The sequence below is a fragment of the Lithobates pipiens genome, unplaced genomic scaffold, assembly GCF_037356315.1.
Source record: "Lithobates pipiens isolate NorthernLeopardFrog02 unplaced genomic scaffold, aLitPip1_a1.2 Scaffold_13, whole genome shotgun sequence".
Classification (NCBI taxonomy): domain Eukaryota; kingdom Metazoa; phylum Chordata; class Amphibia; order Anura; family Ranidae; genus Lithobates; species Lithobates pipiens.
The window spans coordinates 112324640-112342179 of NW_027507718.1; the positions used below are offsets into that span (position 1 = coordinate 112324640).

General features: G+C 40.0%; 1 protein-coding gene across 1 annotated transcript in view; it reads left to right on the forward strand.

The window, feature by feature from the left end:
- SLC49A3 (solute carrier family 49 member 3) overlaps positions 1-17540 on the forward strand; it is a 56232-nt gene that overhangs the window by 13485 nt on the left and 25207 nt on the right. Inside the window, exons 3-5 of the mRNA XM_077475395.1 lie at positions 16253-16472; positions 16691-16767; positions 16864-17001. Of these exons, the coding sequence (XP_077331521.1) occupies positions 16253-16472; positions 16691-16767; positions 16864-17001 (435 nt within the window). The remainder of the gene's footprint in view (positions 1-16252; positions 16473-16690; positions 16768-16863; positions 17002-17540) is intronic.

Here is a 17540-nt window from a genome sequence, read left to right on the forward strand (position 1 = left end):
AGTTTTTAATTAATAAAAATGCATATGTCTTCACACATGCACATAGTTTAAAGTGGTATTAAACCCGAAGGCAAACATTTATTATGTTGCGGCTTACCAATTCTTAGATGTGATTCTGTATTGGTTTCCTTTTTTAGGCTTCCTTCTATTTTCATGGTGAACTAGCCAGAAATTCTGTTTTTCAAAAGCATAAGCTCTTCAGCAGAATGTATCAGTTTACATGGATGAGACAAAACACCTAACCATGGCAGGGGTGATTAAAATGATCATCTTTTATTTATTCATGCAAAGCCTTTACCCCAAAAGGGAAAATAAAACTGTTTGCTGTAACTGCTCATAAGATGTGAGCTGGAGTTTGGCTTCAGTTTGTTAGTGGTTCAAAATCTGCTAATATATTTAACACTCCCCAGTAATGGTGCTGTCAGCTGTGCCCCCTGTGCTCATTCCTTCAGAGTAGTGTCTCACTAATACAGGAGGTATGTTACTGGCCAGATAACCAGATGAAACAGTTGGGAAAAGGGCAAAGAAAGAAAAACGAATGAAGCCACCACATCTAATGATTGGTAATGATTGATAAGCTCCTTGGTTTGGGGTTTAATACCGTTTTAAGTATTGGTTTTATTATCTCCATCATAGCCTATAAGAAAGTAGAGTATATAACTTCAGAAGGTGAACATAGACATGTGATGTCGTAACTACTACTCAAGTGTGTATATGTCACATTGGTAATGCTACCAGCTCGTGATATGGGCTCCCTCAGGTTGTAGAGTGTACAGGGCATCCAGTCTTCGCCAAGGTACTTCACAAGGAAGTATGGATTTAGCTTCATTATGCTTTGGTATTGTGGTTTAATTTTTTGTGAAGAATCACCAACAAGTGGGACACAATTGTGAAGTGGAACGAAATCTATTGGATATTTTAAACTTTTTTAGCAAATAAAAAAACTGAAAGGTGGTGCATGCAAAATTATTCGGCCCCTTTACTTTCAGTGCAGCAAACTCACTCCAGAAGTTCAGCGAGGATTTCTGAATGATCCAATGTTGTCCTAAATGACTGATGGTGATAAATAGAATCCACCTGTGTGTAATCAAATCTCTGTATAAAAGCACCTGCTCTGTGATAGTCTCAGGGTTCTGTTGAAAGCGCAGAGAGCATCATGAAGACCAAGGAACACACCAGGCAGGTCCGTAATACTGTTGTGGAGAAGTTTAAAGCCGGATATGGATACAAAAAGATTTCCCAAGCTTTAAACATCCCAAGGAGCACTGTGCAAGCGATCATTTTGAAATGGAAGGAGTATCAGACCACTACAAATCTACCAAGACCTGGCCATCCCTCTAAACTTTCAGCTTAGACAAGGAGAAGACTGATCAGAGATGCAGCCAAGAGGCCCATGATCACTCTGGATGAACTGCAGAGAACTACAGCTGAGGTGGGAGAGTCTGTCCATAGGACAACAATCAGTCGTACACTGCACAAATCTGGCCTTTATGGAAGAGTGGCAAGAAGAAAGCCATTTCTCAAAGATATCCATAAAAAGTCTCATCTAAAGTTTGCCACAAGCCACCTGGGAGACACACCAAACATGTGGAAGATGGTGCTCTGGTCTGATGAAACCAAAATCCAACTTTTTGCCCACAATGCAAATTGATATGTTTGGCGTAAAAGCAACACAGCTCATCACCCTCAACACACCATCCCCACTGTCAAAAATGGTGGTGGCAGCATCATGGCTTGGGCCTGCTTTTCTTCAGCAGGGACAGGGAAGATGGTTAAAATTGAGTGGAAGATGGATGCAGCCAAATACAGGACCATTCTGGATGAAAACCTGTTGGAGTCTGCAAAAGACCTGAAACTGGGACGGAGATTCATCTTCCAACAAGACAATGATCCCAAACATACAGCAAAATCTACAAAGGAATGGTTCACAAATAAACGTATCCAGGTGTTAGAATGGCCAAGTCAAAGTCCAGACCTGAATCCAATCAAGAATCTGTGGAAAGAGCTGAAAACTGCTGTTCACAAACGCTCTCCATCCAACCTCACTGAGCTTGAGCTGTTTTGCAAGGAAGAATGGGCAAGAATTTCAGTCTCTCGATGTGCAAAACTGATAGAGACATACCCCAAGCGACTTGCAGCTGTAATTGCAGCAAAAGGTGGCTCTACAAAGTATTAACGCAAGGGGGCTGAATAATTTTGCACGCCCCACTTTTCATTTTTTTATTAGATAAAAAAGTTTCAAAAATCCAATGATTTCGTTCCACTTCACAATTGTGTCCCACTTGTTGGTGATTCTTCACAAAAATAAAAATTTTATATCTTTATGTTTGAAGCCTGAAATGTGGCAAAAGGTTGAAAAGTTCAAGGGGGCCAAATACTTTCACAAGGCACTGTATATCAAGAGATCTTACTCCCAGGTGGAAGAGTGCATGAACCTCATGCACACAAAAGGTTAAAGTAAATAAAATTAATTTAACATATACAGTCCATCAAGTGAACGTCTAAGCCCTTGTACACACGGTCGGACATTCTACCAACCAAATCCGTTGGATTTTGTCCGACGGATTGTGTCCGGAATTTGTTGCATACACATGGTCGGGCCAAGTTGTCGGAAAATCTGATCGTTCAGAACGTGATGACGTTATTTAGTTACGACGGGACTACGTTAACGCTAGTAGCCAATAGCTTTGGTGTAGGAATTTGATCTGAGCATGCGTGGCACTTTGTCCGATCAAATTTCTCTACACATGATCGGAGTATGTCTGATCGGACCAGTTGGTTGGAAAATATTTCCAACATGTTGGAAAACTTGGTCCGACGGATATTCAGACGGAATCAGTCCGATGCATACCACACACAGTCTGATTATCCGACAACACGGTCCGATAGGACACATTCCGACGGATTCTCCGACCGTGTGTACAAGGGCTAACAGTCCTTGAAATGTGTACTATCAATCACAATTCCAAACTTGAGGTGACGCTCTGATTTATGAGGCCAGGCCATCAAAACTCTGGCATACAACGTAGTCAAGCCTCACTCTGAAAGCGAGGCCAGACTGTCACAGCTGCGGTTTAGCCAGCAAACACTTCCCAGGACCAAGCCTCGCTCTCAGAACGAGGCCCAACCCACGGACTGGCTGTAACAATCATTATCAAGATGCATACTGCCCGCTTGTGTGTATATGAACCCGCCCCACATAACCTCCCCATAGGGGGCGTCAAGCAACTCCATAGCAACAGGGCGACGCCATACATATCACATACAGCGTCTGCCGGAGTCATGGTCTTAAGGGGGGGCATCAATATAAACTTTACACATATTTAGTAGGTATACAAAGTGTATATATATATATATATATATATATATACAGCTATTCACATGGACATGTTCACCATAAGGGAAAAAAAGGGGAGATAAAACATTTACTTCACCTCAATAGGGGGTCATTAATTTCTCAAAAAAATCACGCTACTAAAACAAATTAAAACTAACAATTGGCCACCAATCAAATAGTATTCCCACCAATTACCATTTGTATTGTATCAATAAACCATTGTAGTGAGTACATCATGCAATCACTACAAATTAAATATACATAGTTCGACTGAATAACAATCGATTTTAATGCAAATGTAGATCAATCAGGGGAGGGCCAATGAATAACTAAAAAGATATAAAAAATATTAAAAAAAATTTATTTTGTCCTTATGCTTGATTAATAAAGGAATTTATGTCTAGCTCCACGTTCATTCCAAAAGGATAAGTCTGTAGCTCATAGATCCAGAATGTTTCAAGTCTTGAAACACCCATGGTGTTAGCTCCGCCCCTCCATGGTGCAATATATCTGTCTATGACCAGATACTGAGTTCCCATAGAATTTCGAGCATGGTGTTGTCGATAGTGACACGGAACAGTATGTTTCACGCTCCCGAGTTTTATTAAGTTAATGTGTTCCGACACACGAGTGGTGAATGATCTTATGGTTCTACCTACATACCGTTTGCCACAAGGACAAGTCAGTAGATACACTACGTTTATTGTGGCGCAGAACTGTGTGGCCCGTTACAGTAGATTTAAATTCCTTAGTACTGCCGCGTCCACTGCTGTTATGATGACAAACCGTACACCTTTTGCATGGATAGTAACCTGTCCAATTGTGAAAGAACAGGGGGGTTGATGATAGAGGGGGCAATCTTACTTTTCAATGCAGGTAGACCACCTTGGGTCTTTCCGGTATGAGAGGACCAAGGACTTTATCGTTCCTACGGATGCTCCAATGTCTTTCAAAAATATTCTTAATTTGTTTGTGCTGTGTAGAGAACCATGTTAGGAAGGACCATTTATAGTGGCAATCATCCTCCCTACGAGGCCTCTCCCCCAGCAAAGAAGTTCGATCAATTTCCAAAACCTTCTGCAATACTCTATCGATATCAACCCCACTATAGCCCCTATCCAAGAATTTAGACTTCAAGACATCAACCTGGATTTTAAACGTGTTGATATCGGTACAATTCCTGCGAAGTTGCAGGAATTGACTCTTAGGAACTCTTAGTTCAGCCATGTCCTGTGGTGGCAACTATCCACAGGTATAAACCCGTTTCTATCTGTGGGTTTAAAATGTGTGCTCATCACGAACTGACGTCCTGAAATTTCTATTCCCAAGTCTAAAAAATCCTAGACATACTAGATTCATAGGATAGGACTATCCCTCTATCATTCCCATTAAGAACAGAAAAAAATTATTTTAATGCTTCAGATGTACCTGCCCATAGGAGGAGGACGTCATCAATGTATCTGGCCCACAGTTTCAACTGAGGGTAATCCAGAGCAAAGACGATGTCCTCCTCCCATTTGGCCATAAATAGATTAGCTAAACTGGGGGCAAATTTTGCCCCCATTGCTACACCCTTGGTCTGTAAGTAAAACCTTCGAGCCAAAAATAATTGTGTTGAGTTGCAAACTCAAAAAGCTCCAGAACATAGTCCACTTGAAACTCGGCAAAAATGGGATTACATTTTAAAAACGTATCTACCCATCCCAATATGATGAGGGAAACGTGTACAGTGATGCCACATCTGCCGTAGCCATGATTAAATTTTCCTCAATAGTGAAACTAGACAATTGGTTGATTACATCTTTGGTGTCTTTAAGAAACTAAGGGGTAGCTTTAACTAAAGGTTGGAGAAAATGGTCAATATATTTCCCAATACGGGAGGTGATGGAATCAATTCCACTTATAATGGGACGACCGGGGGGACAAATGGGATTCTTATGGATCTTGGGCAAATAATAAATAATGGGAATACGTGGAGCTAGTGGGACAAGAAATTCTCTTTCTTTTTTATTTAAAATCTTCAAATCAAATCCTTTAACAATGAGACTGTTTAGTTCCCTTTTTGTATTTTTTTTTGTAGGATCACTAGGTAGTTCAGCATATATAGCATGATCACTAAGAATGTTGTACATTTCACCTACATAGTCAGCCTTGTCTAGTAATACCACGCCCCCGCCCTTATCGCTCAAGGACCTGAGTCCCACCTCGGGTAGAGGATTATGAGTCCTTCTAGGTGGTAATAAAGCCAAATCTTTCAATACTAGCTCTTTGAACATACTTAATGACGTGGCCAGCTGTGTAGGGGGGCTAAACAAAGAGGGGTTATGTAACCCTGAATGTACAGTCCCTGATGTTGCAGCCCTGGCAACATTCCTAGTGGGATTAGAGGTTATATACCGTTGTATGTTCACCTTTCTAATAAATTTATGGACATCAAAAAAAGTGTCAAATTTGCTCAACTTCCGAGGAGGTGCAAATTTGAGACCCTTGTTTAATACGATTTTTTCTTCTTGAGATAATGTGACAGTGCTTAAGTTAGGTTCTAGGTTCGCCGCCTTTTTTTCGTTTCTGGACCCTCCTCCCTCCTCGGGATCCTCTTTTTGAATGGGACCCCTTTTTCGACATTGTGGGTCCTCGTAAAAATCCTGATGAGCCCTAGGATTGGAATTATTTTGTTGATAACCATAGGGATGTTGATCAACTCTAGGGTATGTTGTTATGATTGAACCAAATGTGAGTGTAATTTTATTATTTATTTTTTAATGAATTGGATGTTAAAACGGTATCGCGCTATGCTAGTTTTCTACTTCCATGGCCTTTGATACCTGAGCCCCCTATTTTCGTGGGATGACCAATATAGGAGGATCGCTACGGATGAGTTCATGACCTGAAGACTTGCGGGAGATTACACGCTAGATGTATGATTATCTGGTTTGCTAACCTACAGGCCCATATGACTCGAGAGGCGTAAGCCTTCCTCTGAGTCCACATCATTTGGTAAGCCTCCTCTCCCCTTCTTTATCACGGTGGTGGTGGTATTATTCTACACATCAGAAGTTGAATTTCACCTTTTCTACATCACCTCAAGTTTGGAATTGTGATTGATATTATACATTTCAAGGACTGTTAGACATTAACTTGATGGACTGTATATGTTAAATTAATTTTATTTACTTTAACCTTTTGTGTGCATGAGGTTCATGCACTCTTCCACCTGGGAATAAGATCTCTTGATATATAATGGAATTTACACATTTTCTTATTTTTTTTTAAGTGTATGTAATTTTCTTTGCTTGAATTAGTGCCTTACTGGTTCATGTGGTTTGTTGCCACCTAAGCGCCACACTTTTTTGACTCATGCTCAAATAACAAGCAATTGTGCTGCAGGTTTAAAAATGACTTGCTAAGCTATTGCTAGACTTGTCAGGTTTCACAATGTCAAGCAAGTCCACATTGCATGATTCCAGGTCAACTTTCTTTGCAAACATTCTGTAAGTCTACTGCAAGTTCTGGTTCAGTTATGTTGTACAATATTCATCCCACCACAGGGGTCACTGTGAATGAATTTTCATGCCGTAGACTGCAGAGCTCTTGCTGTAGACTCACCATTGCAACTTTGCTCTTGGTAGGGACTTGCCACACAAATTTGCTACAAATTGGACAAGTGTCAACTAGAACTTGTGCTTCAAGTGCTCTGCAAGTGTACAACTTGCCAGTGAAAAGTGTACAGCAAGTTAAAAGACTTGCAAATCAACACTGCCACAATTTTTTGGCAAGTTATCCTTGCTATCTGGGTATGGAATCTTAGTGATTGAGTTTACATATGTACAGTATATGTTACTTATCTCAAGGACAGGTATAGCCCAACTTCTGCTAAAATGTTCTTTTACTTTTGGATAGGGTTGGAAAAGGGATGAAATTTCTATCAGGATGTAAAGAGAATTTAAAAAACAAAACAAATTCTCAACCCCTGCCCCCTTAGGTCCTTCAATACACTTAACAGCACCACCTAAAACCTCTCCTCCACAGGTCTATATACTGTATACCTACTTTGATGGCTTGAGCCTCCTGTACTGTCTGGGCTTCAGTCTGACTGGTAACAAGTTAATGCCGGGCAAGGTGCACAGCATACCAATGTCCCACTGCAGGAGCAATGTCACAATCCAGCCTGTAGGATGTTAGTGTGCCTGCACAGTCTGGCCAGATTTTTGCCAGTTGGGCTGCAGACACTCTTCACCTGGACATAGTGATGCAAACATTGAAAAAACTGCTGAAAGAAATTTTAAAGCTTCTTCACCCTACCAATGAAATGTATTGCTACATGTATCTTCATTGGCAGAATTTTCCTTTATGTTCATTGTGTCCGAGACTAGCCAAGCAGACAGGAGGTGGGGAAATTTAATTTTCCTCACTATCTGGCATCATTCAAATGGATAAGAAAGTCAGAATTTTTTTTCTAAAGGGGGGTCAAAAACAGCAATAAACATTGAATGAGGTTCTACACTTCCCCACTCTGCTAAAGTTTTGTCTTTAACAAGATAAATAATTATTTTGTTATCTTTTAATGAATGAATGCATTCAATATAGTTTGATTTATTTCAGGTACTTGTATAGCGCCATCAATTTATGCAGCACTTTACAGATGTATTATACATTTACATCAGTCCCTGCCCTCAAATATGAAATGAGACAGGACTGGATTAGCTCTGCCATGCTCCAGGTTCGTGACAATCCAAGATTTCACATGTAACCAGAACACAGTAATATTCTAAGAAGTACTTTTTCTATAAAGCGCTACTTAGCAATATTTAAATTTACTGACTTCTAGCTCCAGATTCCACTGGAATTAGCCACCAAAATTGGGTCCCGTTTTAAAACTATGCTGTAATAGATTGCAGTGCCAAGCCCTTAACCGTTAAGTGGTTAAATAGGGCCTGTCATTAACGTGGAAGTTCAAGTGGGTGAGGCATAAATGCCTGCTCTCAACAAAGGCCATAGTGTTAGTGCAAAGCACTTGAAATTACATGCATGAAAACATGGTTTTCTGTTGCTGCTCTTAATGTCACGGTATGTTAAGTATTTAAAAATGCGGGTTAAATAAAAGGCTGTATCAAGTGGATGTGATGTTAACACTAGTGTTTGTTCTGTGCAGAAGTCCATTTCATCCACACAGTAGTAAAAAAGAAAAACACCTTTCCTGTAAACACATTAATTAAACATTTCATAACCCTTTATTAGATTTAATCAATGCAGCAAGTCATGAAATGATCTGTAAAATTGCTATTAGTCAGAAAAATATTAGATATTAAAAAATAACAGATCATAAAAAACTGAAATAGGCCCAGCTGTGCGAAAGGAAACATTTTTCACAAACGTTCTACTGTGCAGTCACATACAGAATGTTAAGTCTATCGATAAGTAAAGCAATTTATTTGTGAATCCTTGATGTTTAATGGATATAAAAATGAAAATAACAGCTTGTTTTAGAACTAATCTTAAATCACCAGGTCTGTGCCAAAAACCTGCTCCAGTCCTGCATCGAGATAACAATATTTCATCATTTTGTACCTGGACATAGCTATTCTCCTGACCTTACTTTTCATAACTGCAAATTTTATTACCTCTTCAATAGCTCCATCACACTTTTACCTTGTGATTGGATTGTTTAGGAGCTTACCAGTTGGTTCCTGGTGCTTTAAAGACAGCGATTACTGTAATTTTTTTTAAAGCAGTGGTCTTCTCTTGGGTTAGGTTTAAGCCTCCATTAAAAAAAAAAAAAAAAGGAATTTACGCCAGAGATAAAAAGGATAATCCTGCCATTTCATAAAACTCTGGTTCGGCCACATCTGGTGTACTCCATCCAGTTCTGGTCACCGATCCTCAGAAAGGATGTGCTGGAGCTGGAGAGAGTCCAAAGAAGGGCAACTAAATTAATATGGGGCTTGGAGGACCTCAATTATGAGAAACGACTACATGCACTAAATGTATTCTCCCAGGAGAAGAGACGCTTGAGAGGAGATATGATAGCGATATACAAATATCTCAACATGGGTCCCAGCGCAAGTATGACATTTTTCAGTCTCAGGGAGTGTAAGAGAACATGGGGCCACATAAGGACACTGGAAGAGAAGTGGTTTAACCTTAAGTTGCTTAAGGGGTTTTTCACTGTCAGGGCGGTAAGGATATGGAACTCTCACAATTGGTGGTGTCAGCAGGAAGTATGGATAGTTTTAAAAGACTAGCACATTATGATTTTACCTTGCAGGTAGGAAAAAAAATAAAAAAATGTTCAGCCATTTACAACCGCTTTAGGCTGGACATATAGGAAGAAAATCTTGTCAGATTCCCGATGAACCAGTTGAAATTAGTCCAAGGGTGATCCTGTTAGCTCCCTCCTTCCTGACATCCTTCCATTGAAAAATTGATGGACCCAAACAGGAGATTGTCAGCCGAACAGGGCATGCATCCAATTAAAAGTGGTACTGTTCAGATATTTTGTCAGCTAGGACAATAGCTGCAGCAGGAGATTCATCCATCTGCACTGGATGGAGGAATGATTGGAAGAATCTGTTAAAAAAATAATTGTTTGTTCAGCTTGCAGGCTGAATGAAAAAGTCTGTGTGTGTGTGTGTGTATAGCCAGCTTTGATTTGATTAAAAAATTATTGTGCATTTAGCTATTTAGCTTTAAAACTAATCAACTACACTTACCAACCACTTTATTATCTTGCTAGTACTGGGTTGAGCCCCCTTTTGCCTTAAGAACTACCTTAATTCTTCATGGCATAGATTCAACAAGGTGATGGAAACATTCCTCAGAGATTTTGGTCCATATTGACATGATAGCATCTTGCAGTTGCTGCAGATTTGTCATCCCATTGTTCCACCATATTCCAAAGGTGCGCTATTGGATTGAGATCTGGCGATTGTGGAGGCCTTTGGCGAACAGTGAACTCATTGTCATGCTCAGGAAACCAGTTTGAAATGATTTCAGCTTTGACATGGTACATTATCCTGCTGGAAGTAGGGGTGGACATGGCCACCAACAATACTCAGGCATTTAAATGATGCTCAGTTGGTACTTGGGGGCCCAAAGTCTGGCAATGAAATATCCCCCACACCATCAGCCTGAACCGTTGATGCAAAGCTTGATGGATTCATGCTTTCATGTTGTTTACACCAAATTCTACCCCTACCATCTGAATGCCACAGCTGAAATGGAGAATCATCATACTAGGCAATGGTTTTCCAATCTTTGTCCAATTTTGGTGAGCTTGTGCGTATTGTAGCCTCAGTTTCCTGTTCTTCATCTGCTTCAAGGTTCGATATGTTGTGCATTCAGAGAGGGTATTCTGCATACCTTAATTGTAATGAGTGGTTATTTGAGGTACTGTTGCCTTTCTATCATCTCAAACCAGTCTTCCCTCTCCTCTGACATCAACAAGGCATCGTCCGCACAACCTCCTCTCACTGGATATTTTCTCTTTTTCCGGACCAGTCTTTGTAAACCCTAGAGATGATTGTATGTGACATTCCCAGTAGATCAGCAGTTTTTGAAATACTCAGACCAACCTGCCTGGCACCAACAGCCTTGCTATGTTCAAAGTCACTTAAATACACTTTCTTCCCCATTCTGATGCTCGGTTTGAACTTCAGCATGCCGCCTTAACCTCGTTTTAGATGCCTAAATGCATTAAGTTGCTGCCATGTGATTGGCTAATTAGCAATTTGTGTTACCAAGCAATTAAACAGGTGTACCTAATAAAGTGGAGGGAAATTAGATGCCAAAGAACCAAAATGGCAAAGTCTCTTATGTAATGGTAAAAAATGAGGGCCCAGGGTCTCTTGAGGGTCTGTGGGGAGATGAGCTGTGTCCCAATAGAATGTCAAGCTCCTGGCTGCCCGCTGGAAAAGGGATCGCTAATAGAGCCTCTGTAGATAAATAATACCTAATAAAGTGGCCAGTGAGTGTATATATAGTGAATATAAAAAGTCCACACACACCCCTGTTAAAATGTCAGGTTTTTGTGATGTAAAAAAATTAGACAGAGATAAATAATTTCAGAACTTGAATGTGACTTATAAACTGTACAACTCAGTTGAACAACAAACTGAAATCTTTTAGGTGGAGGGAAGTAAAAATAAATTAAAATATGGTTACATAAGTGTGCACATCCTTAAACTAATACTTTGTTGGAGCACCTTTTGATTTTATTACAGCACCCAGTCTTTTTGGGTATGAGTCTATCAGCATGGCACATTTTGACGTGGCAATATTGTCCCACTCTTCTTTGCAAAAACACTCCAAATCTGTCAGATTGCGAGGGCATCTCCTGTGCACAGCCCTCTTCAGATCACCCCACAGATTTTAAATTGGATTCAGGTCTGAACTCTGGCTGGGCCATTCCAAAAAACTTTAATCTTCTTCTGGTGAAGCCATTCCTTTGTTGATTTGGATGTATGCTTTGGGTAGTTGTCATGCTGAAGGAAAGTTCCTCTTTATGTTCAGCATTCTAGCAGAAGCCTGCAGGTTTAGAGCCAATATTTATTCCCAAATAAGCTGCGCTATACTGATCCGATAAATGCTATGTGAAGCAAATGAGTGAATAAATAAAGCATGAGATCAAAAAATATTAACAAAGTGCAGACAGGGAAATGCATATACTAATGTTCAAATATTAGTCCATCATCCCATCAACAAAAAATGTTTTGCTTGTAATCTCCAACGTGTTTTAAACACACCACACCGATATAGGAAAAGTGTCATCAGAGTTTGCAGGAAAAAAGAGGACTTCCACCACCAACACTACTGCCGCTTACCAGCTACACTGATCCCATCTCAGAGACCAGATATCGCCAAATCAAAAACGCTTCCTCTGAGTCAGGACTGCATGGAGGGTGTATCCTCTTTAAGCGCTTGGTTCAAAAGGTTAGAAGAATCCTACGGCCACACCGCTTATTCCAATGGTTAGAAAAATCCTACGGCCACACCGCTCATTGCCCAGCACATATAATAACGAAAGGAATCGCCATAGTGTGATATAGTCACGAAATTTAATATAATAAAAAAGATTGCACTTACATCAAGTAGAAAAAACTTTGCTTTGTAAAACAAACAAATTCGCCGGCCGGCTTAGTAACGCTGCCCGTCGCTTCCGGGTCCAGCGTAGATCGCGGTGACGTCAGTACGTCGCTCCTCCCTACGCCGTTTCGTTATAGGTAACGTCTTCCAGGGGTACTTAGAGCCAATATTGACTGGTATGTGGAACTGTTCATAATTTCCTCTACTTTGACTAAGGCCCCTGTTCCAGCTGAAGAATAACAGCCCCAAAGCATGATGCTTAGGGCTGTTTTTTATGCTTCACTGTGGGTATGATGTTCTTTTGGTGATGTGCAGTGTTGTTTTTGCACCAAACATATCTTTTGGAACTATGGCCAAAAAGTTCAACCTTGGTTTCATCAGACCATAACACATTTTCGCACATGCTTTTAGGAGACTTTAGATGTGTTTTTGCAAAATTTACCCAGGCTTGGATGTTTTTCTTCATTAGAAAAGGCTTCCATCTTGCCACTCTAACACATAGCCCAGACATAGGAAGAATGTGAGAGATTGTTGTCACATGTAGCACACAGCCAGTACTTTCCAAATATTCATGCATCTCCTTTTAATGTTGCTCTAGGCCTCTTGGCAGCCTCCCTGACCAGTTTTCTCATCCTTTCATCAATTTTGGAGGGACATCCAGTTCTTGGTAATGTCACTGTTGTGCCATATTTTCTCCACTTGATGATGACTTCACTGTGTTCCATGGTATATCTAATGCCGCGGACATTCTTTTGTACCCTGCTACTGACCTTTAACAATGAGATCCCTCTGATGTTTTGGAAGCTCTCTGTGGAGCATGGCTTTTGCTGTAGGATGCCACTAAGAAAATGTCAGGTAAGACCTACTAGAACAGCTGAACATTATTTGGGGTAATTCAGAGGCACTTTAAATGACAGGGGTGTACTGACTCCTATTTAACATGAGTTGTGATTGCTTAACTGCTCAGGCCTGGAAGATTTTACCCCCTTCCTGGCCAGAGCACTTTTTGCGATTCGGCACTGCGTCACTTTAACTGACAATTGCGCGGTCATGCGACGTTGCACCCTAAACATCCTTTTTTTTTTCCTTTCCCCCACAAATAGTTTTCTTTTGGTATTTTTGATCACCTCTGCGGTTTATTTTTTGTAATTATAAACAAAAAAAGAGCGACAATGTAAAAAAAAATGCAATATTTTTAACTTTTGGCCATAATAAATATCCCCCAAAAATATATATAAAAAAAAACATTTTGTTTCCTCAGTTTAGGCCGATATGTATTCTACATATTTTTGGTAAAATAAATAAATAATAATACACAATAAGCGTATATTGATTGGTTTGCACAAAAGTTATACAGCGATCAATGCTATAAAAATGCATTACTGTAAAAATGTCACTGGCAGTGAAGGGGTTAACACTAGGTGGCGCTCAAGGGGTTAATTGTGTTCCCTAGTGTGTGTTCTAACTGAAGGGGGAGGGGACTGTGTAGGGGAGATAACAGATAGCTGTTCATACAGATGAACAGACAATCTGTCTCTTCTCCCCTCAGAGAACCGGAAACTGTGTGTTTATCCCGTTTCTCCGTGTGCCACTGCCAGGCACTCACCACAGCTCTGTGGGCGAGCAGGGGGCACAGTGGCCACAGGGCGAAGCACATTAGTGCCATGCAGCTGCCACAGCTGATTTATAATTATGGAAAGATGCCAATTAGACTCACTTTCCCCCATGGACACAGGGAAACACGCAGGGATTTCTTCAGAATAAAAAAAAGGTAGGGATCTGCAACATAGTTTGTTAAAATCCTTGCAATGTACATAGAGCACCCAGGGGGAAATTTTTATTCCTCAACAAAAGTGGAGTTACGCTTTAATTCTAAACACAGCTAAAAATCCCCACTTATAAGAGGGTGTGCACACTTATGCAACCATATTACATAGTTACATAGTTTACATCGTTAGTCAGGTTGAAAAAAGACACAAGTCCATCCAGTTCAACCTTAAAAACAAATAAATAAACTAAAAAATAATCGTACAATCCAGATACCCAATTTTATGCCCACAATTGATCCAGAGGAAGGCGAAAAAAAAACCAGCAGAGCATGCTCCAATTTGCTACAGCAGGGGAAAAAAATTCCCTCCCGATCCCCCAAGAGGCGACCGGACCTTCCCCGGACCAACTCCACCTATGTTAGTACCCAGTTATATTATGTACCATCAGGAAAGTATCCAGGCCTTTCTTAAAGCAATCTACTGAACTGGCCAGAACCACCTCTGGCGGGAGTCTATTCCACATTTTCACAGCTCTAACTGTGAAGAAACCTTTCCGTACTTGAAGATGAAATCTCTTTTCCTCTAGACGTAAAGAGTGCCCCCGTGTCCTCTGGGTTGACCGTACAGAGAACAACTCAACACCAAGTTCACTATATGGACCCCTAATGTATTTGAACATGTTGATCATATACCCCCTTAATCTCCTCTTCTCAAGAGTGAATAAATTTAGTTCCTCTAATCTCTCCTCATAGCTGAGTTCTTCCATGCCTCTTATCAGTTTGGTTGCCCTTCTCTGCACTTTTTCCAGTTCCTTGATATCCTTTTTGAGAACTGGTGCCCAAAACTGAACGGCATATTCCAGATGAGGTCTTACTAATGATTTGAACAGGGGCAAAATTATATCTCTCTCTCTGGCGTCCATACCTCTCTTAATACAAGAAAGGACTTTGCTCGCTTTGGAAACAGCAGCTTGGCATTGCATGTTGTTATTGAGCTTATGGTCTACCAAAACCCCCAGATCCTTCTCCACTATGGATTCCCCCAGTTGTACTCCCCCTAGCATGTATGATGCATGCATATTCTTAGGCCCCAAGTGCATAACTTTACATTTATCAACATTAAACCTCATCTGCCACATAGTCGCCCAATTAGACAGTGTATTGAGGTCGGCTTGTAAATTGGAGACATCCTGTAAGGACGTTATTCCACTGCATATCTTGGTGTCATCTGCAAAGACAGAAATATTACTTTTGATCCCAGACCCAATATCATTTATAAAGATGTTAAAAAGTAAGGGTCCCAGCACTGAACCTTGGGGTACACCACTGATAACCTTAGACCATTCAGAGTAAGAGTCATTAACCACTACTCTCTGAATTCTGTCTTTTAGCCAATTTTCTATCCATTTACAAACTGATATTTCCAAACCTGTAGACTTTACCTTACACATGAGCCATGTGTGGGGAACTGTATCGAATGCTTTTGCAAAATCCAAGTATACCACGTCCACTGCCACCCCTCTGTCCAAAGTTTTACTTACCTCCTCATAAAAAGAAATCAGATTTGTCTGACAACTTCTGTCTTTCATGAATCCATGTTGTCTGTTGCTTAAAGTGTTCTTGTTCAGCAAGAACTCGTCGATGTGGTCTTTTATTAAACGCTCCAGTATCTTCCCAGCTATAGAAGTTATTATTTTAGTTTTTAAATTTTTACTCCCCCCCCCCCCCCCCCCCAAAGATTTCAGTTTGTTTTTCAATTGAGTTGTACAGTTTATAAGTCACATTAAAAGGTGGAGAAAGTTCTGAAATTATTTCTTTGTCTCATTTTTTTTTACATCACAGAAACCTTTAACAGGGGTGTGTAGACTTTGTCATTCCTGGTGACAATCTTGGCATCCTTGCAGGACAATTTTTAAACATTGTCTGTAGAATACTTATGCCATTTCCCACAGTACTATCAGTTCTGTAAAACCAGTTATTTTTATGAGATTGTTCAAAATGTTTTAGTATGTTACTGCTTGTATATACTCTATTAATCATGCATTGTAAAATTCCTTGTCTTGCAGGTGATTCTCAGTTCTTGGCTGAACATGTTGGGTAGTATAATACGCTGTCTCGGTGTAATATCATTCATCAATAAGGGGCAGAGTCCTTTGATTTATTTATTTTTGGGTCAGAGTCTTTGTGCAGTGGCACAGCCACTTGTCCTGTTTGTGCCTGCCAAACTTGCTGCTGTGTGGTTCCCAGAGCACCAGCGAGCTACAGCAAATATGATTGCTTCCATGTGTAAGTACAATTAGCTTAAACTCTTCTCTGATATATACTATACATACTTAACCCAGCCATTTCTAGTGCAATTCAATTACCTCACTAACTGAAACGTGTACTTTCTTCCTATGTTGCTATTCACAAAGTCCAAATTGAAGCCTAAACCATGAATGATTACTCAAACACATGAATTCAGACTATTTACAGAGTAACCTTTTATTTTCTATTTTACATAGCAAATCCGTTTGGCATATTTTTTGCAAATGTACTGTCACCCGTAATTGCTTCTGAGGTTCAATACATTCCAGTAGTAGTAAGTGAAACTACTTTTTTTTTTTTCATTCTCAGCAGTTCTGTACTAGAGACATTTTATTGATAGGTAACTTCTTTTATTTATTTATTTTTTAAGATTGGTGTCTATGGCATACCCGCTGTATTTGCTTGCATATTAGCAACAGCGGGAATTCGTGATAGAGCTCCTCCAACACCACCATCAGCCAGTGCAATGCATTCCACCTCTGAGCCATTCTTTGCTGGTTTAAAACAGGTATGTAGTGGGGACAATACCCCAGCAATGGGTTCATTTATGAAAACTAGAGAAAGAACAAAATAGCAACCAGATATTTTCTTTCACTTTATTGCATCAAAAACCTACAGCTAAGGCCCCATTCACACTTGAACGTAGCCTATTCAGGAGATCTTATTTTCCTTTATTTTTTCGTATTTTAGAAACGATGTGTCTTCTTTGGGTCTGGATTGTACATTTCTTTCCCCATAGAGCTTTATTATGCGGGTGGCTGAAAAATGCACATAACACATACTTTCTCGCATTCTGTCAGGGTCTCATATTGAAGCCTATAGGTCAAAATACCCACATTTGTCTGAAATTAAATTCCCATACTTTTTTTAAACAATAGGCACCTGAATTTCATGCAAACTCAGGGAGAACATGAAAACTCCATGCAGGTAGTGTCAATGTGTCACATTTACTAGTATTAGAAATACATAGTTGATCTGTTAAGATGTGGTTAGTTACAACTTTAAAATAAAAAAATATAGAAAATAGTGTTTAGTGAATGCAAAAAG